Here is a 27,748-nt window from a genome sequence, read left to right on the forward strand (position 1 = left end):
TGTCTACACAGACAAGGGCACACCGATCATTTCCTAAGGCTGAAGGATATTTTGTATTTAGGTTACTGTTTGACTTTAATATCACATGCTTCTCTTTTCTTTTCTATTTTTTGAGACGTAATTGCACTCTGTCACTCAGCCTGGAGTGCAGTTTCTAAATTTTAGTTTCTGAGTAAACTTTTGCATTAATGAAAACAAAATTGTTTTTTGGAACACAGTGACAAAGTAAACATAAACATAACACCCTAGTGCTCAGAGCCCAAAAGAATCATTATCCATGACAACAGGGGGCCTCCCTGTCACCAGGGATGTTGTCGTCAGCAGCTGTGCATATTTCTGCCTCCCCAAGCAGGCATGATCCTCAGTACCACACACTACCTGTCTCATTTTAGCCTCACCACACCTTGCTCAGCATGTCATGCAACCAGCTAATAGCGGACCTAAGTTCACTTTCTCTCTAAAGAGTGTGTTTTCTTCATTACATCCTGCTGCTCTATGTTTATGGTGAGCATTTGTTGCCTCTAGGTGCCTTCCCTTAGCCTTGTCATGTCTGTGGACCCGAGGGTTTATATAAAACTAGATATTGGTGAAGACTTAATTGTCTTCAAGGTAGTGTAGTGTAGTCCAAAGAAAGTTTGTCATATCTTGGCTACAACCATGATATGAGTCAGAGGGAAATGGTCTCTTGAAACCTCTGTGGCTTTGCTGTTGTGAAATTTTCATGAAGAAGGGGCATAATACACGGGTAGTGGCGCAGCTTGAAGAAGAAGGAAAGCTGATTAACAGTGTATCTGCTTCTCCATAGGGACCATTGTTGTGGAAGGCCATGAATTGCATGATGAAGACATCCGCCTCATGTACACCTTTGATCAGGCCACAGGTGGGACTGCACAGTTTGAAGCACACTCAGATGCTCAGGTATTTTTCTGTTTCCTGAAACATTTCTTTACCAAGAGATGAGAGCATAAGAGGAGAAAGCATTTGCCTGTGCCTTTCCTGATAATGTTGACAGCTTGTCTCAGGGTAAAATAAACCAGTTACTTGGTTTAGATTGGCTTTGTTAAACTAATATATCATTATGCCTTTAACATATGCATTTGTTTAATGAACACATAAGCATCTTGTGCTTTCTACATGTAATTGTCTCAAGTGTGGGGTTGCACAAAAATGAACCCTTCATGCTGGGCGCGGTGACTCACACCTGTACTTCCAGCACTTTGGGAGGTCAAGGCAGGCAGATCACGAGGTAAGGAGATCGAGACCAGCCTGGCTAAGATGGTGAAACCCAGCCTGTACTAAAAATACAAAAAATTAGCCAGGTGTGGTGACACGTGCCTGTAGTCCCTGCTACTTGGGAGGCTGAGGCAGGAGAATCGCTTGAACCCGGGAGGCGGAGGTTGCAGTGAGCCGAAATTGTACCACTGCACTCTAGCCTGGGCAACAGAGCGAGACTCCATCTCAAAAAAAAAAAAAAATGAACTCTTCAAGGAATGTGTTAGTCAAGGTCACATGAAATTAAGCCATTGCTTAGTATTCTACCTCATAAGTTATCTAGTAGACATAAGTACACAGAGAGCTCCTATCCAAAAATTGGTGTAGAGCTGAAAGTGGTCAGGAAATACTCACTGAGGAGACTGTACAGGCTGTTTTTGATTCTGTTGTCAGTGTTTTTTGCCATGATGGAGGAGAGACTAATTCTTTGCAGTCCTAACCAGACATCCCCAGTCAGCATAGTTGTAAGATCTCGTGTGTGGGGTTGGGGATATCTGTGCTTAGCATACCATTTGCAGAGGGAGGTAGAGCAGCACCTCCATGAAAGGAAGGTCGACCTCCTCAGTCCTTTACCCAGGCACTTAAGTCAGATGTGTACCGAACTCCCCATGGGCAGACAGTGGCAAGGAGTCAGAGATATCGAAGCTGGGAAAGAATGCAAGGGAAGGTGGGGAGGAGGTTTGTAAACACTTGATAGTGGGCAGTTCTTCCTCGTTACAACAGATGTTAGGGGCCTGAAAAGTTGTCCACACTTACAAAAATGTCATCATGTGATGCTTCTGAGTTTCTTGACATGGCTTAGATGTTGTAGTGGGCTTGGTGGCCCTGCACTGACTGGAGTTTTGATCTTATCATCTACTTCATTACCTCTGATACCTTTGTGAAGTGAGTCATTTCTATTTTTTTTTTCTTTTTTTTTTTTTTTTTTGAGACTGTGTCTAACTCTATCACCCAGGCTGGAATGCAATGGCACAACCTTAGCTCACTGCAATCTCTGCCACCTGGGTTCAAGGAATTCTCCTGCCTCAGCCTTCCAAGTAGCTGGGATTACAGGCACCTGCCACTGTGGCTGGCTAATTTTTGGTATAGATGGGGTTTCACCATCTTGGCCAGGATAGTCTTGAACTTCTGACCTTGTGACCCACCCGCCTTGGCCTCCCAAAGTACTGGGATTACAAGCATCGGCCACTGCACCCAACCATGAGTCATTTCTTTTTTTTTTTTTTTTTTTTTTTTTTTTTTTGGCCCCAAGTCAGAATCCATGGACTAGAGTGGATGTGCATGCATGAGTCATTTCTTAACTTCCCTTTTTGCTCAAAGGTAAATGAGATGATGCCTAATTTACAAGTTTTGTAAAGTGTATTCTGCTCTGCAATGTGCTGTGTAACAGAAGTGATGGTGTCATATTGCTGCATTATAATCAACAACCTTCAGAATAGATGAGATAGAAACATTAACCTTAGCAAAAATGTGGCAGTTTATATTAAGTCAAAAAGTTTTGTGGTTCATTGTAGAATTAGTCTTTTGTCATTCTGACAAACCTAAAGATTACAGGGGTCATGGTATAAGAAAGTCACTTGGAGTTACTGCTGTGAGGCCTTTGATCCACCTGTTGTGGCCTGAAAAGCTGTGCTGCTCCAAGGGCTTCATGATTATTTATTAGAAGATCTTATTTATTAGAAGAGTTGATATTATTTCTTAGATGGCCGAAAAGCAGAGTCATGTGAGGGGACTCAAGAGGTGGTTTCAGGGCATCTCCTGTGAGCAGCACCCTACAAAAAAAGAAAAAGCTGCACACCTTTCTCCAGAGATGGAGGACTGGCTGGTTTTGAAGAAGTACCTGAATAATAAACTAGATTGATTTTATTGCTTTTGCTCATTTGTGTGGACAAATAGTGCTGCATTAATGAGTCTCCAGATTAAGTTTTAAATGGCATTTTGCTGAGTTGGGAAGAAGTGTTTCTCCTTATTTGATTGTCATGGTGTGTGGTATGCACTGTTCAATCCCACAGGCTTTGGTCCTCTTAGATGTCACTCCTGACCAGTCAATGGTGGATGAAGGAATGGCTCGGGAAGTCATCAATCGCATACAGAAACTTCGCAAAAAGGTTAGTTTGTCAATTAAGAATGAGCTACTATTTTGGCATTTTATTTTGGTTGTTGGGGGAAGATAGGAGAGGCAGGTAATACAAACCGTAGTGATCAGTGGATTGTATTCTGCAGGAAAGTCACTCCTCTTCCCCTCCCCACATGTTCACTCCCAAGCTGTAGCTTTGAGCCAGCCTGTGCCTTTTCCCATCCTTTTTCAGCTCCATTGGGCTTCTGTGATATAGGCCCTGTGACTGGGGCAGAAGGTAATCAGAGATGATAGTGTCTTTGCAGAAAGGCAGAGCTGCAGTCAGCATAGACAGGCTTCTAGCTTAGGGGAGATTCCTGGGTCTGGACAGAGTGGGGGCAGTTTTTCCTCATTAGAGAACTGAGAAACACACACACAGCTCATCCTGGAGAGACGAGGGGGCTGCCAAGCCCCTGCCAGTGAGAGAATCAGGAATTTCTTGCCCTGCAGAGGGCAGTAACATCTGCCACACATCTTGATTCCCAGGTGGTTCAGGGTCTATGGAGGCTGCTCCAGCAGATAAGAGAGTGCTTGTGACCTCTGAATCAGTTCAGAACTTTGTTAAGTGGGTCCTGAGTTACTTCTTGGTTTCAACATTCATGAGTCACTGATTGTGTCAGGAAAAGAAACATGCCCTATCCCCAAAGAGTGGGGGAAAAGACACAAGGTAATCCTGTACTGCAGTGCAGTTAGTCTCATAGATCACCCAGCAGAGAGGGACGGGTGACTGCCCTTCTGTGATGATTCAGCATGGGATCCATAGCCCTTGTTCAACAGTACCTTCTTTAAGTTCTGATTAATAGAATGTACTTTCCTTTTAAAATTTTATGTGTGTGCTTTCAGTGCCATCTGGTTCCAACTGATGAAATCACAGTGTATTACAACGCGAAATCTGAAGGAAGATATCTGAATAACATTATTGAAAGCCACACAGAGTTCATATTTGCCACCATAAAGGCTCCCTTGAAACCATATCCAGTTCCTCCATCAGATAAAATCCTTATTCAAGAAAAAACACAGGTGAGTGCTGAGTTCCACTGAACTGCTGAAAGGTTTCAGATTAGGTTTACCTCATGTATTCACGTGTTGATATTCTGTCCCCAGTAGAGATTGGCACAGCACTCAGTCTGGAAGTATTGCTCTGGACAGTAGTGGGTTGAGCTAGAGAGAGGAAGCTCAGAAAAGATGGAGGGCGGATAGAAGGCAGAACTGTTCTCACAACAGTTCTCTTGATGAAGGTAGCCAGGAGAGTAGATGAGCTTTGCCCAGAAATAAAATGGCTATGTGGGCCTGTTTTTCCAAAACTGGCAAAGTCAGTGTGTGGATTCTGGTAATTATCAGTAAAAGTAAACAGCAATTGGCTTGAAAAACATTTAATTCTTCTGGTAGTGGGTTCTCCATAAAATTACAATACCAAAAAAGAAAAATCACAATAGCATTTTCTGTTGTTATATCTAGGAATTTTAGATATACTTATGAAAGTCTGATATTAAGGTAGGGAAGATACTGGCTTATAACTTACAAGTACATCATTTAGGCCAAACGCAGTGGCTCATGCCTGTAATAGCAGCTACTAGGCATGCTGAGGCAGGAGAATCATTTGAACATGGGAGGTGGGGTTTGTAATGAGCCAAGATCACATCACTGCCTGAGCGACAGAGCAAGACCCTGTCTCAAAAAAAAAAAAAGAAGAAAGAAAGAAGTAGATCATTTAAAATATATCTCAGTCACTTATTTAATTATTTTCTCCTGTCTCATTATTTCTATGGGACAAGTAGGACAAGACAAGAAGGGGTGACAGTGGCTGTTTATCTTTTTAGTGAGGCGAGTTGTAGTCTAGTTTCATTTTCTGTTTTGCCTATTATGTAATTTTTTTTTACTTTTTCTTAAGTGAGCATATATTTTTAAGAGACCAGAATAAAAGGAGAAGAAAAATAGGATATAAATTGTAGCTTTTGACTCTTTGAGTAATGAGATTGAATATGTTTTCAGTTGTATACAGCCTTTGTTGTTATTGAGAAGTCACTGTGTTACATGTTGGTGTGACACATTGCAGTCAGGTGCCGCAGTTACTCAGCCATATGTTCTCATGTGCTCAGTTGAAGGGATCCGAACTGGAAATTACACTTACCAGAGGATCTTCCCTTCCTGGTCCTGCTTGTGCATATGTCAATCTTAACATTTGTGCAAATGGCAGTGAACAAGGTAAGAGTAAATTCTATGATTTGTATGACTGTTTTTTAGTCAAACCTGTGGATGTGAAAAAATAACCAAAAAAATTTCTGGATGTTTTTAAGGGAATTGGAATAATTATTTAATAGATAACTTTTTCCTCTTAATTGTCATAAAAATGAATTCACTAGGTGAGATGCAGTGGCTCATGCCTGTAATCCTACCACTTTTGGAAGCCGAGGTGAGAGGATTACTTGAGGCCAAGAGTTCAAGACTAAACTGGCCAAAATGATAACACCCTGCCCCAATTTAAAAAAAAAAAAAAAAAAAAGGCCCAGTGCGGTGGCTCACGCCTGTAATGCCAGCATTTTGGGAGGCCAAGGCAGGTAGATTACTTGAGGTCAGGAGTTTGAGACCAGCCTGACCAACATGGTAAAACCCCATCTCTACTAAAAATACAATAATTAACCAGGTGTGGTGCCAAGCACCTGTAATCTCAGCTACCCAGGAGGCTGAGGCATGAGAATTGCTTGAACCTGGGAGGTGGAGGTCACAGTGAGCCGAGATATTTTTAGGCAATAACTGCTGTACTCTAGCCAGACACCATAGAAAAACTATGGTCCCACCACCACCCATACCAACAAAGGCCAAGTAGGGAGCCTGGACTTCACCATTGACAAGCTGAAGACCTCTCTCCTGTCACAGGGGTATCAGAGAAGACCAAGTAGGTAGCTGGGTCATCCTAGTGGGGCAGTAATGAGCCCCTCTGCCCAGTGGTATCAGTGGAGGCCACATGGGAGGCCTGAATTTCTATCCCCTTTGGGCAGTAACAAGGCATCCCTCCCATTCACAAATGCATGACAGCAGTGAGGCCGCATACTACCAGCACCTCCTCTGCAGTGTCAGTAAAGGTATGCGTGAAACCCAAACAGGGTAAACCCAAAAGAATCCACATCAACATATATCATAATCAAACTTCTGAAAACCAAAGACAAAAAAATGTCTTATATGCAGTGAAAGAGATATAACACCTAATTTAGAGGGGAAGAACAATTCAAATGATACTGGCTTTATCATTAGGAACTACAGAGGCCAGAAAATGAAAAGGCAGCATTTTTCAAGTGCTGAAAGATAAGTATTGTCTACCAAGAATTCTGTATCAATCAGATATATCCTTCAGGATGATGGGAAAAATCAAGACATTCTCAAATGAAAGAAAACTAAGAATCTGTTGCCAGCGGACCAGTCCTAAAAGAGTAGCTACAGAAAGTTCTTAACACAGAAAGGAAATAATAAAGGGGGAATCCAGACACACCAGGAAGGAAAAATGGGGAATCAAAATAGAGGGTAATTCAATAGACTTTCAGTCCTTTCATGGGTGCAACAAGCACTGTATCATTGTTTGATGTGGTTCTCTATGTACACTGAGGCTTCAACATCATCAGTGGGTTCTTGGGTCCTGCAATTTTAAGTGAAATGATGTACTGTTTGCCATGGGAACTTAACTCCTGTGGTAAAGTTGGTTTATTATACAGTAGATCATTCTGCTTAAAGTCAGTTTCCAAGAACCTACCAGCAACATTAAGTAAGGACTTACTGAACAAGTAATAGTTAAGACAGTTACAAAGGAGACCATGTTTATACATTTATCACAAACTGGTAAAATATTGACACCAATGAACCTTAGGAAGTTATGTTTATATTAGGTACTACTTGGAGTTACCAGTAAGAAAAGACTGTACCACAGGATACATACAAAACCCTAGAAAAATAAAAAATGGAATTCTAAAATATGTTTAAGTAACTGTGTTAGTCCATTTTTCATTGCTATAAAGGATTACCTGAGGCTCCATACTTTGTAAAGAAAAAAAGTTTATTTGGCTCACAGCTCTGCAGGCTGTACAAGAAGCATGGCACCAGCATCTGCTTCTGGTGGGGGCCTCAAGAAGCTTTTACTCTGCTTTACAGAAGGTGAAGTGGGAGCAAGTGTATCACATGATGAGAGAGGGAGCAAGATAGAAGCCAGGCTCTTTTAAACAACCAGCTATCGCATGAATGAACAGAGTGAGAACTCATTACTGCAACAAGGCTACCAAGCCATTCATGAGGGATCTGCCCCAGTGACCCAAACACCTCCTACTAAGCGCCACTTTTCAACATTGATTTGGAGGGGACAAACATCCGAACTATATCAGTAACCCACAAGAAGCTAGGAGAGAAAACAATCAGAACAAGTATGCCAGGCGCAGTGGCTCATGCCTGTAATCCCAGCACTTTGGGAGGCTGAGACGGGCAGATCACCTGAGGCCAGGAGTTCGAGACCAGCCTGGCCAACATGATGAAACCCCACCTCTACTAAAAATGCAAAAATTAGCCAGGCATGGTGGCAGGTGTCTGTAGACCCAACTACTTGGGAGGCTGAGGGAGGAGAATCACTTGAACCTAGGAGGTGGAGGTTGGGGTGAGGCAATACTGCACTCCAGCATGGGTGACGGAGTGAGAGTCTGTGTTACAAAACAAACAAAAAAGAACAAACAAAAGATGAGCAGAGTTATTACAAACACATTAGCCAAATATATGCTGTCTGTAAGAAACTTCATATATAATAGTACTGGTGAGTTGAAAGTAAAAGGTTAGAAATATATATACTATGCAAACATTAATGAAAAGAAGCAGGACTGTTCATGTTTGTATTAGATGAAACAGACTTCAGAACAGAGAAAATAACCAGGGGCATTAAGTAATGATAGACATGTCAATACACAAAGAAAACAGAGTGATCCTAAACTTATATACATCTAACAAAAGAGCTACAAAATACATGAAATAAAAAGATACAGACATTAAAGAAGAAATAGACAAATCCACAACTATCGTTGGAGACTTCAGCATACCTTTTTCAGTAATCGATAGACCACTTAGAACACCTCACCTAAAAATAGCAGAATATAAATTATTTTTGAGCTCTCACAGAACTTAGATACATTATAACCTGGGCCATAAAACTAACCTCCACCAACTAGTAGAGTTGAAATCAGACGGTGCTGTCTGATCACAGTAGAATCAAACAATTAATTAGTAGAACAATATAAGGAAAATCTCCATACTCTCAGAAATAAACAACATACTTTTAAATTATCCGTTATTAGGGAAGAAGTCTCAAGAGGAAAAAAACATAGAACTGAGTGAAAAGGAAAATACGACATCAAAGTATGTGGCATGTGGCTAAAGCAGCCCTGAGAGGGAAATCTGTTGCACTAAAAACTTTCAGAAAGATGGTTTTAAATCATAAGGTCTAACTCAAGAAACTAGATAGGAAAAAATAAATACAAAGTAAGAAGGAAAGAAATGAAAATAAGAGAAGAAATCAGTGCAGTTGAAAATAGGAAAATGAGAGAAAATTAATGATAAAAAAATCTGGTTCTTACCAAAAAATTCGTCAAAATTAATCTGTAGTGAGACTAATAAAGAGAAAGAAGACACAGTTGCATATCAGGAATAAAAAGAATTATCAATTCAAACTGCAGAAATCAAAAAGATACGTAAATACTATGAATAAATCTCTATGTAAGTAACAACTTGAAGTGACCCAATTTTTTTTTTTTTTTTTTTTTTTTTTATTAAGACAGGGTCTCCCTTTGTCTCCCAGGCTGGCATGCAGAGTGGTGCAATCTCGGCTCACTACAACCTCCACCTCCTGGGTTCAAGCAATTCTCTTGCATCAGCTCCCGAGTAGCTGGAATTACAGGTGTGCGACACCGTACCTGGTTGATTTTTATATTTTTTGTAGAGATGGGGTTTCACCCTGTTGGCCAGGCTAGTCTCACCTGGCCTCAAGTGATCTGCCCTCCTTGGCCTCCCAAAGTGTTGGGATTACAGGTGTGAGCCACTGTGGCTCGCCTGAAATGAACCCTGTTTCTAAAAAGCACAAACTACTACAAGTCACACGATATGAAATAGATCATTTTAATGGCCCTATAATTATTAAGGAGACTGAATTCGTAATTTTAAATCTCTAAGCTAATCTCCACACCCAGTTTCACTGGAGAATTATTACCAGAATTGACACCAGTTCTACACAGATTGATCCAGAAAATATAAGAAGAAGGAACATGTTAATTTGTTTTATGTGGTTATTACCCCAGTATCAAAACCAGATAAAGACAGTATTAAGCAAATGGTAGGTCAAGCACCATGGCTCATACCTGTGATCCCAGCCCTTTGGGAGGCTGAGGCGGGTAGATCACCTGAGGTCAGGAGTTCAAGACCAGCCTGACCAACATGGTGAAACCTCATCTGTACTAAAAATACAAAAATTAGCAGGGCGTGGGGTGGGGGGTGCCTATAATCTCAGCTACTCAGGAGGCTGAAGCAGGAGAATTGCTGGAACCCAGGAGTGGGAGGTTGCAGTGAGCCCGAGATCATGCCATTGCACTCCAGCCTAGGTCAACAACAGCGAGACTCCATCTCAAAAAAAAAAAAAAAAGAAAAAGCAGATATTCCCTGTGAATATAAATGTAAAATTCTTATCAATAAATTATTAAGTGGAATTGAGCTGTATGTACAAAGAATTATGCATCATCACCAAGTGGGATTTATTCCAGGGATGCAAGGCTGATTCAATATTTAAATATCAATGTAATTATCATTTTATCAGACTAAAAGATTACATGACTACAGCAGTTGATTCAGAAAAAGCAATTGATGAAATTCAACACCCATTCGTGATGAAAATCCTCACAAAAATAGAAAGAGAGGAGACCTTTGTAGACTGGATAAATCAGCATTTTACAGAAATCCTATAGCTACCATTATACCTAATGGGGAAAGCCTGAATTCTTTCTGCCTAAAATCAGGAACAAGGCAATCACAACTCATATTTGACATTGTACTGGAAGTTCTAGCCAATGGACCAAGGCAAGAAAAGGAAATAAAAGGCATACAGATAAAGGAATAAAGCTGCCCCTATGGGAAATCATAAGGAATCTACATACAGACACCCAAATAAATAGGCCAGGCACAGTGACTCATGCCTGTAATCCCAGCGCTCTGGGAGTGGAGGCGGGCAGATCATTTGAGGTCAGGAGTTTGAGACCAGCCTAGCCTGGCCAGCATGGTGAAACCCCATCTACTAACAAATACGAAAAATTAGGCATAGTGGCGGGCACCTGCAGGAGAATCGAACCTGGGAGGCGGAGGTTGCAGTGAGCCGAGGTTGTGCCACCGTACTCTAGCAACAAGAATGAAACTCTGTCTCAAAAAAAAAAAAAAAAAAAAAAAAGTTTTACAGTCAATATGAGCTTTTTTTTTTTTTTTTTTTTTTTTCTTGAAACAGATGCAACCTGGGATCGCTATATTGGTCTTCCCATGCCAGCTGCTCCCATGGTGGTTATGTGTTTATTTAGACCTGTGATGATGTCTCAGACAGTAAATGGTTCCCTGAACTGCTGTGCAACTTCAATGATGTTGTATGACGTTGAGCTGGTCCATCACTGCCAACATCCTGGCTGTCTCAGGTGGCCCTGTAGAAGGAATCAGTGAGATAGTCACCGAGTGTGCGTCAGTAATGTAAACAAGGCCAGTATTCTAGTCACAGAGGGCCAGCAGCATGATGATAAGAGAGGGAGGGCCTATTCTCCCATCTGCCAACTCCAGGACTGCCCATTCCTGGATCAGTTGACCAGATACCTGGGAAGAAGAGCTCCCAACGCCAAGTTTATTTTCCTAGGAATAACTTTAAATGCAGCCACAGCTTGGTCCTCTGCCTTAATATGACTTGATATGTTTTGCAATTTACCATCCTGCTGAAAACATTCATATTATGAGGGAAAGCTACAAATCATCTTTAAATCTGTTATTTTTAAAAGTTTGGCCTTTTCTGTACCCTTTGGGTCCAAGCATTAATTGGGTTTCCAACATAATTAATATAAATGATATTGCTTATAAAAAAAACGTAGAGTCACAGGATATAAGATAAACATACAAAAATGATTTTTATTTCATACTAGCAATCTATACTAGCAGTGAACAAGTGGACAATGAAATTTAAAATATGGTTTCATTTACAGTCACTTAAAAAAAGATGCCAGGCCAGGTGTGGTGGTTCATGCTTATAATCCCAGCACTTTAGAAGGCTTACGCGGGAGGATTACTTTAACCCAGGAGTTCAAGACTAGCCTGGGCAACAAAGAGATGTAGACCCCATCTCTACAAGAAATAAAAAACCAGCCAAGTGTGGTGGTGGTTACCTTTAGTCTCAGCTGCTTGGGAGGCTGACGTGGGAGGATCACTTGAGCCTGGGAGATAGAGGCAGCAGTGAGCCATGATCATGCCACTCCTAATAAAATGTGTTAGGATTTGTATACCAAAAACTACAAAATAGTGATGAAAAAATCAGACAAAATCTAAGTAAGTGGGAGGACATGTTTATGGATTGGAAGATTCAATATAGTAAAAATGTCTCTTCTATCCTGCTGTGGTTTGAGTGTCCCCTCCAAAACTCAGGTTGAAATGTCATTGCCATTGTGACAGCATTATGATTTAGTTAATTACTTCACTAGAGTCCTGGGAATTCTTACCCAGTCCAGTGGTATGATCTTAACATAAACCTGTGCTTGTCAGAGTCCTTTCCATTGCGTCTTCTCAAAGATGAAACACTTCAGATTCGTAGTTGCTCACAGTAACTTTCAGGAAAGTATCAGAGTAAAACAACTATCTGATGAGAGTTCACTATAGTAATGTTGCAGTTGACAAGGAAGTTGAGTTATTTCTGTGGTGGACAGCATTTTAAGGTAACTAGAATTGTGACTGATAACATTATACCTGTCAGATTTCTAGGAATTTCACACAGTTCCTGGAACACATTATTAGTAATACATCTGTACAAATAGAACTCAAAGAAGGTTAAGCATCATTTCTTATTTGACAGTGCTTCCCATGCAGATCTAACATAATCAAATAAGTGTAACTCATTTATTGTTTCTCTTCATGATGAAAGAAAATTGTTTTGAGGTATTTCAGGGGCCCTGTGGAAGCTCCCAAAGTTAGCTCAAGGACAGAAAGACTTAAATTTAGAGTTTGATTTTTGGGAAGTTAGTAAAAAATATCAGACTTTTGATATTAAGACTCATTATTTTGATAACTTATAAATTCATTAAATTCCTTTTCCAAGATTTCTCTTCCGCAAACCTACTACAGCTCTCTTATATCCATTCTGTTTTGGATTAAATTCTTCCTCTTTTTGTGAAACAAGCCATTCTGCTTTAGGACAAAAATTAGTCTTTTTCTCTTAATGAACACACATCCTTCATACATAATAGGTTCACCTTACCAAAATCATATCTTTTCCTCACATGTAGAGTCATTTCTCTTTCTCTAGTTTGAACTGTCACATCAGCATTCCATAGATTGGCAAATCTATGAATCAAATTACTAGAAACTTATGCTTCCTAATAGTATAATTTGTGTTCACCTATTAATGCTTCAGTATTTTCTCTTATTTGGATAATATCTACATATCCAATGAATAGTCATCTAAATTAGCAAAACCCCAAGGATGTCAATTACCAATGGGGAACTATTTTTGAGTAGACATAACACAAAACAAAGCTAGCTATCAAGTGATTTCTCTGTTAGCTGCTTTTACGGCATGTGTATGTTCAGCAGTCTTTACAAAAACAACCCTAAAAAGATAAATAGATGAAATTTTTTGTTTTATTGCTGTGCTCAGTAAACATAAAGTAATGGATACTGCCATCCACATGGACATTTGTTCATAAACATCTAGTGGAGGTAACATAAACTTATTTGATAGTAAACCCTGGTAAAGTTGTATATCTACATTATATATTCTTACCCAAGTCACATGAACTTGAAAATCATTTCTGTTAGTTTCTATATTGCTGAGAGAATACTTAATTTATGTTAAGTGCTTATTTTTCTTTAAACCAATTAAATATAAATGTTTCATGAATTAATTTTTGACAGTGCCATCTGGAAGTAGAAAAATAACACGTATATGTGACATGCCTACATGTACAGGCATATACAAACACACAGACAAGCAGACTTCATAGCTTTCATTCGAAAACTGTAGCCATGTACCAGGTACTATAATATAAAACACACTAGTATTTTTGGAAAAGTCTTAAGATTTTTCATTTCAACATTAAACAAAGAGTTTTAAAGCCTTGACAAAAAAGCACTGACCATAAAAGGGAAGTGATATGTGGAACTAAATGAAACTTTAGGTTTTGCTCTGAACATCCTGTAAAAGGATGAAAAGCTACAGACTGGGAGAAAATCTTTATAAATAATATATTTGACAAAGGACATATCTAGAATATATAAAGATCTCTTAAATCTCAACAGTGAAGAAAAATCAAGTTAGAAAATAGAGATATGTACATGACAGTATTTAATGTCATTAGCCATTAGGAAAATGCAAGTTGAAATCACATTGCAGTCTTACTAGATACCTTAGAATGACTAAAATTAAAAGTAGCAACAGCACCAAATGCTGCCTCTCATACATTGCTGGTGGGAATATAGAACAGTGTGGCCACTGTGGAAGATAGTTTGGCATTCTCAGGAAACTAAATATGTGCTTTCTGAATGACTCAACAGTTGCGCTCCTATGTGTTTATCCCAGAGAACTGAAAACTTAACGTTCACCGCCACATGAATGTATATACTACTTGTATTCATATTAGCCCCAAAATGTAGACAACCCAGATGTTCTTCAGCAGATAAATGGTTAAACAAACTGTACAGCCGTATCATAGCACATAACACAGCAATAATAAAAAGGAACAACTATCATTTAGCACAGCAACTTACTTTAATCTGTAGAAATTGGTGCCAGCTAAGGTCGGGAGTTTGAGATCAGCCTGGCCAACAATGATGAAACCCCATCTCTACTGAAAAAACGCAAAAATTAGCCAGATGTGTTGGTGGGTGCCTGTAATCCCAGCTACTTGGGAGGCTGAGACACAAGAATCGCTGGAATCTGGAAGGCAGAGGTTGCAGTGAGTCGAGATCGAGCTACCACACTCCAGCCTGGGTGACAGAGCTAAACTCCATCTCAAAAAGAAAAGAAATTGATGCCAACTGAAAAAAGTCCAAAAACATTCCATACTTTATGATTGCATTTATATAACATGTTTAAAATGATAAAATTATAGAAATGGAGACTTATTTGTCAGGGGTTAAGGAGGGAATGGGCCTGGAAGGGAATTGCATGTGGATATTAAAAGGCAACACAAGGATTCTTGTGGCTGCAGAACTGCTCTGTATCTTAATGATGGTGATGGGTACAGGATTTTATACGAGTGATAAAGTTGCATAGAACTAAACATACCCACACGTACACATGCCCCAATGAGTAAAAGTAAAACTGAGGCAATCTGAATAGGATTGGTGGATTGCATCAATGTCAGTATGCTGTTTGTGATATATACTGTAGTTTTGTAAAATGTCACCATTGGGGGAAACTGGGCAAAGGGCCCTGTGGTATCTCTCTACATGCATTTGGCTCCACAATTAACTCATAATGTCCAAACATATTAATAAATATCTGTACATGAATCTAAGGTGCAGAATAAATCGACATGAGGGGCCAGATAGTATTTTTAACCAACCTGAGCCGTGGGGATTTACAATTGGCACAAAATGAAAAATGAGAATCGTAAATACAAAGATTTATACCTAGAAAAAGACAAGAACAGATTGCCTGGTCAAGTTCTATGCCTGGACCATATCGACCAAGGATTGCCAAAACACATACCAAGTGTGGAGATAGATATACATATATATAGTATATATTTAGGGGAAAAATAAAAAAATTAGGGCATTAACCCCTTTGTATCCTTTTTCCTCCAAATTTAACATTTTCTTTTTAGTTTTACTTGTCTGATATGTCATTTTTGTGACTTTTTAGATGGAGTATTGCTTCTGGAAAATCCAAAAGGTGATAATAGGTTGGACCTTTTAAAACTGAAGAGTGTTGTCAGTAGCGTTTTTGGTGTGAACAATGCAGACCTGGCTGTCTTCCATAATGAAACAGGTATGTGGAAAGTGAGAAGAGCCTGTGTTTTGACTTGAGGTGAAGGTCTTAATTCGCTGTCAGTTGTACTACATACCTTTTGCATTTTTGCTAATCTTGAGTCAGGGCCCAGCTCTTCAGCAGTGCCTGCCTGCAGTGTCTGTTCATGCCTCCTCACAGTGTGATGTGACTGAAAAGCCCGCACTTAATGGCTCTAATCCTCCCCTCTCACCTGTTTACCTGCTGGTGGGCTTCAGGCTTCAGAGTCCTCCCTGTGAGGTTGTTTTTGTTTTTGAGACAGGGTGTCACTCTGTCACCCATGCTGCAGAACAGCGATGCAATCATAGCTCACTGCAGCCTCAACCTCCTGGGCTCAAGTAATCCTCCTGCCTTGTAACTGAGACTACCAACATCCACCACCATGCATGGCTAATTCTTTTAGAGAGCAAGTCACACTATATTGCCAAGTCTGGTCTTGAACCTAGGGCCTTAAGCGGTCCCCCTGCTTTGGCCTCCCAAAGTGCTGAGATTCCAGGTGTGAGCCACCATGCCCAACTATGAGTTTTAACTTTATTAAACATAATGCCTGGATCTCACTAAAATCCAGAATCTTTGGATTCTCAATAAAGCAAACCTGAAAAACATTTTTAAAAATTATAGATGTATAGGGGAGGGACAGCAGGGGGTGGGGAGTTAGGGAGAGATAGCATGGGGAGAAATGCCAGATATAGGTGATGGGGAGGAAGGCAGCAAATCACACTGCCATGTGTGTACCTATGCAACAATCTTACATGATTTTCACATGTACCCCAAACCTAAAATGCAATAAAGAAAAAAAGAAAGGAAACAAAGGAGAAAGAACACCAAAAAAAAAAAAAAAAAAAAAGAATTATAGATGCATTCTCCCACTGTTACGTATTGAATTCTGACCTCTGATAAAAAAGATATGTTGTAACCTCTTGTACCTCTGTATGTGGCCTTTGAAAATAGGATTATTGCAGATGTAATTCGTTAGGGTGAGGTCATATTGGAGTAGCGTGGGCCCTAATCCAGGATGACTGTTGTCCTTATAAGAAGATGGCCGTGTGAAGACATAGAGACACACAGAGAAAATGCCCTGTGGTGACAAAGGCAGAGATTGGAGTTACAGCTACAAGCCAAGAAACAGTAAAGATTGTCAGGAGCCTCCAGAAGCTCGAAAGAGGCAAAAAAAAGATTTGCCTACAGGTTTCTGACGGGGCACATCTGACGACACTGTTTTCGGACTTCTGACCTCAAGAACTTTGAGATAGTAAATTTCTTTTATTTTTATTCCCTGGCTCCTTCCACCTCACACACCCCCTGTTGGTGGGACTTTATTATGACAGCCTCAGAAAACTAATACTTTACAAATCTGAATGCTTATTTTCAGAAACTTTTTAAAAATTTATTTGAGACACAGTCTCTCTCTGTTGCCCAGGCCGGAGTGCAGTGATGCAATCTCGGCTCACTGCAACCTCCGCCTCCCAGGTTCAAATGATTCTCCTGCCTCAGCCTCCCAAGTAGCTGGGATACAGACATGCGCCACCATGCCTGGCTAATTTTGTATTTTTAGTAGAGTCGAGGTTTCTCCATATTGGTCAGGCTGGCTTTGAACTCCTGACCTAAGGTGATCCACCCACCTTGGCCTCCCATTGTGCTGGGATTGTAGGCGTGAGCCATCACACTGGGCCCAGAAACTTTTAAATAAAATAAAAGAAGAAATGCAAATGGCCAACTAAGGAACAACTGGTGCATCTGAATAGTAATCAGGAACTTGCAAGATAGTACCACAGTGAGGTACTATTAACTGCCACCAGATTGGCAAAAACTAGAAGAATCTGGCAGAATCACATGTTGTCAGGGATATTACATAATAGGAACTCTCATTGACTGCTGGCTTATGAATTGTTGGAGCCACTGGAAAACTGTTTGCTATTGTATCCATTAAAGTTGGGCCAGGAGACGCAAAAGCAATGTGAGAGAAACTGAGTAAAGCCCTACAAAAAGATAGCAAGTGGATGTCTGAGAAAAATCTCTAACCAGGTTCCACCAAGGTGGTGGGTAAGTCAGCAGAAAGCTAGATCTCTGCCTGAAGTCGCTGTAGGATAAGAAGTAGAGAAAAGCAAAAACAGGCTGGAGTGCACATCTGTCTAACCACATCTGACACTGACAGGCAGGTGTCTTACAGAAGAAACTGCTGGTACACTTTGCCAGAGAGTTGCACACATTCCTGGCCTGGAAGCTGGAAGAGTAGAGGCAGGAACGTGGGCTGGGCACTGTCCCACTTAACCCAACAAGTCGGCAGATCCACAGCAACCTAAGAAAGCAGTGCCAGGCCCACTATTAGCCTGTGAGCATAATGACTATTAATAAACTTCGGCCTTCTAAATCCTATGCAGATTTCTCTGTGATTAAGCTGTTACCCAGAACCAGGCCAGAGAGAGAACCTGAGAAGCAGTTATAGCTTAGCTGCACTGACACAGGATGAAACCACCATAGTTCACCCCATTGTGATCTTGACATCTATACATAGCTCTTTAAACCATATTTAACTTCCAAGTAAAGACCCTAATACATTAAAAATCATGCTTTTAACTCTTTCTTGTACAACTTCAAAGATGCCAGCCTCATTACCCAAAACAAGATGGGAAGTTACCTTATCCTTTGGGTAATGTTGATTTTTCTTTAGTCATACCTCCTCCCTTTTCTGTTCTTTAACTTTACTGAGATAAAGATTAACCTGTTAAAATATTTTGCTATATGGTAAGGAAATAAGAGAGTGGAAAAATAAGAATTGACTAATATATATTAATACATAATACCACACTTGTTTGCTAAAAAATGAGTTTTCTGGTTAGAAGCAATGTTAGGCTGGGGCATTTGCTCAAGGAACAAATTGAGCAAATGAGACATTCTCTATGTTCATGGATGGTGGGTTTGGGTTATGGGTGACAGTGGCAAATTCTTGTCCAAAGGGAGTGTGTATTCCAGTAAGACGAAAGCACTGCCTTTTCCCATGATGCAAACGGTCCAGTACAAACAGGCTGCCATCAGAGGTCTGGCTCCTCTTTCCTGGCAGTAACACTATATTGAAAGCTCAGTAATGGTTCCTGCTGTTGGTAAGTGGAATATGCAGTAGCAGCTGCAGCAAAATCAGCCTTGGGGAGTGGAAGTAATGTTGCTGAGCCCATGGTCATTCATCCTCCCAACCTGGTGGCCCTTTGTTCATCAGTCCACTGGATAAGGGCAGAAGTGGCTAGTGACTGAATAGGTCATATCCACTGATTTTTTTTTCTTTTTCTTTTTTCAAGACAGGGTCTCACTCTGTCGCTCAAGCTGGAGTACAGTGGCTCGATCATCGCCCAGTGTAACTTCAAACTTCTGGGCTCCAGCAGTCCTCCCGCCTCAGCCTCCAAAGTAGCCAGGACTACAGATACACACCACCATGCCTGGCTAATTCTTCTCTTTTTTATGAGAGGAGGTCTTGCTGTGTTGCCCAGGCTGCTGTCAATCTCCTGGCCTCAAGCAATCCTCCCCTTTCTGCCTCCCAGAGTGCTAGCATTAAAGGTGTGAGACACTGTGCCCAGCCCCACTCATTTTTAGATGCTCATTCATAGTCTGCCCATTTGTAGAGATCTGTCCACATATACCTCTTGCCCTAACTTCCATGTCACCGGTTTTCTAATTCTGTTCTTTGAGCCCCTGGCTGTTCTCATTTAGTCCAGCTTTTGGCCAGTATCCACAAATCAGTGTAGATCTACTCCTAGCTATTTCTCCTTCTGAGCAAAATGACCAGCCAGCTGCACTGAATGAAGTTGTTCCCATTGGGAGGATTTCCACCCATCGCTATCCTTCAGGGCTACCCACAGTGAGAACAGGGCTGTAAGACTGTAATTTTCTACTTCAGATGGCACAGCGTGTTGTGCGGTAAAGCCCTACACAGCAAGCCCTAAAATGTTTTCTTTCTGTCAGCCAGTCCTGGAAGACTTCCTACAAGGCCACACCTGTGGTTGAGAGAAGAGACCATGTGGGCCTAGGCTGAGCGTGAGCATCTAGCCACTGGTGCAGCAAGTTCCTCGTTCCTTGAGCAAATGCCCCAGCCTAGTTTCATACCTGCCATTTTCGCTCAGTAGTTGGAGTCTGTCCTGTATCACAGCCATTACCAGTCAGCTGCCTGTGCCTGCATCCCCAAGCAACGTGTAGTGTTCTCTAAACGAGATTATACTGCATGTGTTCTGTGCATCCTGCTTGTTTCCACGTCTGTTCCTGAGTCAAATATCATCTGACTATAATTATCACTTTTTAATATAAGCTTTTCATGGTGAAGCTTGAGATTCTGATATAGGAGGAAATTGTAAGAGGAGCTGTATTATAAAGGGAAAATACTAAAATAGAAAAAACAATTTGCCCTGTATTTCAGATTATGAATGTTAATGATGTTTATTCTGCAACATTAAGATTTCTTACCATTACATGTCATTAAAGGCTGGTTTTATAGAAAAGGCAATATCTTTTGATAAACAGAAATTAAGTGGAAAGCATCGTTGTAAAAGGATACATGTTAGTTTAATAGTTAAATGGGAAAAATTAAATGACTTCAGTTTTTAACTGTCATTAACCCTGAAAGAATTGTTGTCGTTGTTACTTTTTAGAAATACAAAACCAAACCGACTTACTGAGTCTTAGTGGAAAAACACTTTGTGTGACTGCAGGATCGGCTCCCTCTCTGATCAACAGTTCTGGCACTCTTCTTTGTCAGTATGTCAACCTGCAGCTCCTGAATGCAGAGCCACAAGGTATGTGCCTCCTCACAGCAGGCAGAGTGTGGGGTGCTGGGCATTAAGGTTCTGTATATATGTGCATGTTTCTAGTCGGCTTCAAAGTATTGCTTTCAAGTGTGGGCTCCCATGCTGCTTTAGGGAGCACCCGCAGACTCTTCTTTTGGTGTGTTTACATAGAGACCCTCAACTATCTGGCATGGTTAGAGAATGAAAAACCATTACGGTGGCTCAAGCCTGTAATCCCAGCACTTTGGGAGGCCGAGGCGGGTGGATCACGAGGTCAAGAGATCGAGACCATCCTGGTCAACATGGTGAAACCCCGTCTCTACTAAAAATACAAAAATCAGCTAGGCATGGTGGCGTGCACCTGTAGTCTCAGCTACTCAGGAGGCTGAGGCAGAAGAATTGCCTGAACCCAGGAGGCGGAGGTTGCGGTGAGCCGAGATCGCGCCATTGCACTCCAGCCTGGGTAACAAGAGTGAGATTCCGTCTCAAAAAAAAAAAGAAAGAAAGAAAATGAAAAAATTGGTTAGGCAAAAATTACAACTAAATTGTTTAAGTGCCAAAACATTTTAATTTCTCATTTTACTTTCTGGGGGAAAATGTTCTGAAAACTTGTGTACCTCCGTGTCTGAGTTAACAGACTAGATTTTAGCAATTTTTTTTCCTGATTGTTTAGGGTCTACATTGTGCACATTTGCACTGAAGTCTTCAGCAGGTTCTTCACTTGACTGTGTACTAAGTGTCTGTTCCCCAAGCTTCTGGGCTTTTATATAAGGTGGTTTTTTTTTTTCTTTTTCCCCTTCCCCTTCACCTCTATGAAATCTTCAAGGCTGTTTCTGCAAGGACTGCATCTCCCGCCGTCGCACTCATGCTTCTGGATCCACTGCTGGTCTCAGCACTGCCTGTTAGAGCTGTCCACTGTGGCCGCCTGTGTTGGAGTTAGAAGGTGAACTCGAGATTTAATCCAGTTTGTTCTTTCTTCCATAGAGTGTTTAATGGGGACAGTGGGTACTCTCCTGCTTGAAAACCCACTTGGGCAGAATGGACTCACCCACCAAGGTCTTCTATATGAAGCAGCCAAGGTGTTTGGCCTTCGGAGCAGGAAGCTAAAGCTATTTCTGAATGAGACCCAAACGCAAGGTAAGGGGATTATGGACCGTAAGTTTTTTATTTTTGTTGAAAGTAGATTTTGATGCCATTAACCATTTGTAGCATAATGTGTAAGATGGTACTATTGTTATTCTTTTTTGTTATTCCTTCCCCAGAAATTTACCATAATATAATTTTCTTTTTTCTTTTTTTTCTTGAGGCGGAATCTTGTTCTGTCTCCCAGGCTGAAGTGCAGTGGCACATTCTCGGCTCACTGCAACCTCTGCTGCCTCCTGGGTTCAAGTGATTCTCCTGCCACAGCCTCCTGAGTAGCTGGGAATACAGGCACTCACCACCATGCTCAGCTCATTTTTGTATTTTTAGTAGAGACAGGGTTTCACCGTGTTGCCCAGACTGGTCTCAAACTCCTGCCCCCAGGTGATCCACCCACCTTGGCCTCCCAAAATATTGGGATTACAGGTGTGAGCCACTGCACCCGGTCCATTGTATTCTTTCTTAGAGTTTCCGTCTTTCTTTTTACATTGCCTATTTGCTCTGCTTGTTTTCTATGTTTCTCTTGAAGCCCAGTTTTAAGAAGCATATGTCTAGTTCCTTGGAGACACTGTAAACCCAGACCCACTTTAAACTCAATTATTTTGGACCATAGTTAAGAAAACTGTGACTCGCCAGACGCGGTGGCTCACACCTATAATCCCAGCACTTTGAGAGGCTGAGGCGGGACAATCACCTGAGGTTAGGAGATCAGCCTGGCCTGTATGGTGAAACCCCATCTCTACTAAAATTAACTGGGCATGGTGTTGGATGCCTATAATCCCAGCTACTTGGAAGGCTGAGGCAGGAGAATCGCTTGAACCTGGGAGGCGGAGGTTGCAGTGAGCTGAGATTGCACCACTGCTTTCCAGCCTGGGCAACAAGTGAAACTCTGTCTCAAAAAAAAAAGCTATGACTTTAGTCATACACAAAGGCCAGGAGTTGTAATGGATACAGAATCTGTCTATCCCTACTCCAAAACAAAGCTAAGTGAGGTGATTCTTTCTGTATTGGTTTCTGTGACTGCTGCAACTAATTTTCACAAATGGGGTGGCTCAGGTCAACAGGTTTATTCTCTTACAGCTCTGGAGGCCAGACATTTGAAATTAGGGTGTCGGCAAGGCTGTAGTCTCTCTGAAGGCTCTATGGGAAAATTCCTTATTTACTTCTTCCAGCTGCTGGAGGTGCCCAGCATCCCTTGACTTGTGGCTGCATCACTTTAGTCTCTGGCTCCGTGATCACTTTGCCTCCTCCACTGTCTGTTTCCTCTTTTTCCATATAAAGTTACATTCACAGATCCTGGGAATTTACAACCTGGGCATATCTTTGGAAGGCCATTATTAACCCATTACATTATCTTCACTTTTTCGCTATGGTGAAGGAACTTACTCAAATTAACCCTTTTGCTCCAGGTTTCTTATTTGAAGTTCCAGTTTCTTCAGCAGAGTTTTGTTGGACTTCCCAGGTTGTATAGACCAGAGGCTTTTCTTTCCCTGCTTTTAGAGCTCCTTAGAGCCAAAAGCATTAAGCCACCAGACCCCATGGGGTCATTATTTTTGGCCTCTGTGAAATTCTCCCAATTTCTTTCTGTCCAGCTATTTTTTTAAATTTGGTTGCATATCATACTTTTAAATTTCCTGTCATAATGTTAAACACTAAAGCTTTATTTCTGCATAGGTTTCTCCTTCCCTACCTGGGTTTACTTTTAGTGACTCTCCTTTGTCTTTTTCCCTCTCATCTAGTTTAGGTCCTCATCATCCATGAAAGTCACCAGTCTGCAGACTGTACACTTCATGAACATTCCTGCCTTGATGTTGTTCCCCTGTTTAGAGCCCCCAGTGCTCCCATTCTCTTACACTTCAGAATCTTCACTTCCACGCAAGATCCTTCCTGTTCTGGGCCTTCCCTGTCTTTCTGATTCTGCCCCTGATTCTTTCACTCTGTCAAAGGCTTTTTTCACTCTCCTTCCAACACAATTGGCTCTTTCATTGTGGTATGGTAGTAAAGATCATCTATAAATGTAGCTTCCTATTTTGATAAGCTTATATAAAACTTTAGTGACATTCTTAACTCTTTTCTTCTCCCTGAAATCCATTGGTCACCAAGTTGTGCAGTGGAGCTGAAGATGACATTTATCTCTCTCTTGTTCTGTGCAAATAAATGCAGTGGCATGATTGAAGCTGGTCAGGGTAGAATCGTGTCTATGTGAATTATGTATTTATAATACTACCTGCAGTTCACATAACTAGTTTTAGCTATGGTGCCTTCCTGCATTCTGTTTATTCTGTGATGTTAGCTAGGCAAAAGTTTAGTAGGTGAGAGCTCTTTGTTTTTTTGAGACAGAGTTTCACTCTTCGTTGCCCAGGCTGTAGTGCAGTGGCACGATCTCAGCTCACTGCAACTTCCACCTCTTGGGTTCAAGCGATTCTTCTGTCTCAGCCTCCCGAGTAACTGAGATTACAGGTGCCCGCCACCAGGCCTAGCTAATTTTTTTATTTTTAGTAGAGATAGGGTTCCACCATGTTGGCCAGGCTGGTCTTGAACTCCTAACCTCAGGTGATTGGCCCGCCTCAGCCTCCCAAAGTGCTAGGATTGCAGGCATGAGCCATGACACCCAGCTGACAGCTTTTAAAGATTTAGTGATTTACCTAACATTATCGCATAGTCGGGACTTTTTCTAATTTAGTATCTTTCCAATCTGTTATCTGTAGCTTCCTTTTCATTATGCTTTTTCTCTCAGAATTGTCTTTCATAAAGTATCAATAACTTAGTAAATTAGAAGAGCCACAAAATATTGACCATTTTAGAAACTCCAAGATGTGGCTGGGCACAGTGACTCATGCCTTTAATCCCAGCACTTTGGGAGGCCGAGGCAGGTGATCGCTTGAGGTCAGGAGTTCCTGACCAGCCTGGCCAACTTGGCAAAACCTCGTCTCTACTAAAAATACAAAAATTAGCCGGGCGCGGTGGCTCAAGCCTGTAATCCCAGCACTTTGGGAGGCCGAGGCGGGTGGATCACAAGGTCAAGAGATCGAGACCATCCTGGTCAACATGGTGAAACCCCGTCTCTACTAAAAATACAAAAACATTAGCTGGGCATGGTGGTGCGTGCCTGTAATCCCAGCTACTCAGGAGGCTGGGGCAGGAGAATTGCCTGAACCTGGGAGGCGGAGGTTGCGGTGAGCCGAGATCGCGCCATTGCACTCCAGCCTGGGTAATAAGAGCGAAACTCCGTCTCAAAAAAAAAAAAAAAAAAAAATACAAAAATTAGCCAAACACGGTGGCAGGCACCTGTAATCACAGCTATTCAGGAGACTGGGGCAGAAGAGTCACTTGAACCCAGGAGGCAGAGGTGGCAGTCAGATGACATCATGCCATTATACTCCAGCCTGGGTGACAGAGCAAGGTTCTGTCTCCCACCAAGAAGAAGAAACTTGTAGATGTCTTCTTGCATGCTCCACTAAACCCTAAACATCATCTCCAGGTCTTGTAATTATTAAGGAAGTAGCTTTAAGAGTATTTTCACATCTAGGATTACCTGCTAGGATAAGAGCTTTTTTTTTTGAGACTGAGTTTCATTCTTGTTGCCCAGTACAATCACGTAATCTGAGGTCACCGTGACCTCCACCTCCTGGGTTCAATTCAAGCAATTCTCCTGCCTCAGCCTCCTGAGTACAGTATTACAGGCACATGCCACCATGCTCGGCTAATTTTGTATTTTTAGTAGAGATGGGGTTTCTTCATTTTGGTCAGGCTGGTCTTGAACTCTCGACCTCAGGTGGTCTGCCCGCCTCGGCCTCCCAAAGTGCTAGGATTATAGGTGTGAGCCACCGCTCCCTGCCTGACGAGCTATTTGTAAAGAAAGTTCACCTGTTTAAATTAAGAACTGACAGGAAGCAAAATGTTCCACAGTAGATGGATAACTTTAATTTTTTTTCTTTTTGAGTTGTATATTCAATACATTTTAATCAATTACACTTGTGTTATAATTTTGGATGCTAAGAGTTTTCATCATTCATCGTATTGAATCCTATATTCTTTAACATGATCCGTTGTCTTTGGTAAATTCTTGCTTTCTCACATAACAACATGTCTGCAGCTTATTATGTGTACTCTTACTTCTCCAAACCTAGAAAATAGCTGTTCTTCAAATTATAGAGAATCGTATTTTGAAACCACATGTCTGGGACACTGAGTTGGCACAGCTTTTAGGCCTTTTTTGTAGACACAGGAAGTATCTGTTTATGAGGAAAAATAATCATCTTGGTGTAGTACCCAGAGTTAGCCAGACTGTGAAGTAATGGCATAGTCCTCCAGAAGGCTCCAACAGTCTGTCCAAAATCTAACTCCACCTGCAGGGAGTTAGGCCTCTACTGTGAACTCAGGAAAGAATCCACACAAAACCCCCATCACTTCTGGCACCAACTGCAAGTTCCAGGGGTTTTCCTACACCACCCTCATGTTCAGTAACCTGCTAGGAGGACTCAGACTCACTGAAAGGTATTATACTCATGGTTTCATTTACTATAGGGAAAGGATACACATTAGAACCAGTGAGAGAGAGAGAAAGCACATCTACATATATATGTATGCTCCATAAGTGAATTTCTTAGGCAATGGTCATCTGATTGCCTTTACTAGGCAATTCAGTAGGATTGATGATTGGATTGATTGATTGATTGATTGATCAGAATCTAGGAGGGATTCAAACAAGGATCACCAGGTCATCATCTCTCCCTGGAGTCATGGATAATGTTTCCTTCTCCCATCCCTTACATCTGACAACACAGGGACTATATTACCAGCCAGGGAAGCTCACTTGAACCTTGCTGTCCAGTTTCTATTGAGGTTTCATTCTGCAGGTGTAATTGCTGCCTTTCTCAGCTAATACCATGTGACCCAAAGTCCCCATTCTAAATCATATACTTGGTCTTTCTGTCTTAGCCAGCACTACCATGAATCATCTCATTAGCAACAACTGTCAGGTTTGGTGAACATGCCCACCATGAGAAACAAAGACTCTCCTACTAGGAAATTACAAGGATTTAGAGATTCCCCTCAGGAGCTAGGACAAAGGGCAGGACTCTTAGGATAGGGCCAAATTCCTTACTACACAAGCAATTAACATTTTTTAAAATATTCACCCACAATAGGTAAAATACTGATTTTTATTTCAACTTTTTCTTTTCGTTCTAGAAATTACAGAAGACATCCCCATGAAGACTTTGAATATGAAGACTGTGTATGTTTCTGTATTACCAACAACAGCAGACTTTTAGCATGCACTTATTTTCAGTGTTCAGTCGGCCTTTCCCTACTTACACCCATCCCCATACATACGTGCACATAGACACACACGTGAACACACTGAAGATATTTCCTTCAGGTGCATGTAAAATATGCTGCTTGGATTGAAATTCAAATGGAATTGATCAGTCAAGTAACTTGAGACCTCACAGTAATCTTCACACTTAACCTTAGACACCTATGCAGTCATGTTGGGAGCAGCACCACAGTTTATTTCTATACTTGAGTTCTTAAGTACAGAAGGTAGAAGCAATTTAAATGGTATAGCATATATATCATTTTTTGGCCTTTTAAAATTTATTTGAGACCTCTTGATGAAATGGACATATTATATATTTCTGCCACCTGGATTTTCCTGGGTAATTTGATAGAATATTTTAAGTTTCAGTAAATCAGAACAATAAACTCAGATATAAAAATGTTGAAAGTAATTCATTCTTCCACAGTTAAATGAAACTTGAAATGTATAATCTTTGAAGAACATAAAAACATCATGGTGGTTTCTGTATTAAGACAGCGGACTAAACATCTGATAAAACCTTTCCAAAATTGTGGATGATAATTTGAGTCCTCAAAGAAGCAGGTGACATGACAAAATTAGATGTGCAAGAGTTTATTAGAGGAAACATAAATGAAGGACAAACAGATGGACCAAGTGTAGGTTGAGAGAGCCTCAGACTGTGGTGTAGATCTGACACTGTAAAAAGAGAAAACGAGGATTGATTAGCAAAAACAGACTGCAGTGCAACTCTGAGATGAAATCTTGGTCAGGCCAATGGAGAGTTCCCAGGCAAGGATTCCTTTTAGTTGAGTTCAGAGTTGGGCAGAAATAGCCTGGCTTTGTGCCTCCCAGTCAGTGTCTGGGAGGAGGCCAAGGGGAGCATGCCTTTGGCG

General features: G+C 41.2%; 1 protein-coding gene across 17 annotated transcripts in view; it reads left to right on the forward strand.

Annotated features, from left to right (window-relative positions):
* Window positions 1-27,285, forward strand: part of IARS1 (isoleucyl-tRNA synthetase 1) — a 73,007-nt gene extending 45,722 nt beyond the window's left edge. For 4 of the 17 annotated variants that reach the window (XM_032260497.1, XM_032260496.1, XM_032260500.1 and 1 more), the window contains 8 exons: window positions 806-918; window positions 3,285-3,380; window positions 4,232-4,408; window positions 5,488-5,593; window positions 15,498-15,623; window positions 20,276-20,419; window positions 21,395-21,547; window positions 26,744-27,277. In XM_032260497.1, the coding sequence (XP_032116388.1) occupies window positions 806-918; window positions 3,285-3,380; window positions 4,232-4,408; window positions 5,488-5,593; window positions 15,498-15,623; window positions 20,276-20,419; window positions 21,395-21,547; window positions 26,744-26,826 (998 nt within the window). In that variant the 3' untranslated portion in view covers window positions 26,827-27,277. Of the gene's footprint in view, window positions 1-805; window positions 919-2,592; window positions 3,062-3,284; window positions 3,381-4,231; window positions 4,409-5,166; window positions 5,213-5,484; window positions 5,594-6,640; window positions 6,922-8,709; window positions 8,805-15,497; window positions 15,624-19,595; window positions 19,823-20,275; window positions 20,420-21,394; window positions 21,548-25,674; window positions 26,702-26,743 lie in introns of those variants that run through there. The other 13 variants (XR_004263561.1, XM_032260498.1, XR_004263562.1 and 10 more) reach the window with 13 other exon arrangements.
* The last annotated feature ends 463 nt before the right edge of the window (window positions 27,286-27,748 follow it).

This window comes from Sapajus apella, unplaced genomic scaffold, assembly GCF_009761245.1.
Source record: "Sapajus apella isolate SASKATOON/1434 unplaced genomic scaffold, GSC_monkey_1.0 scaffold118, whole genome shotgun sequence".
Taxonomy (NCBI): domain Eukaryota; kingdom Metazoa; phylum Chordata; class Mammalia; order Primates; family Cebidae; genus Sapajus; species Sapajus apella.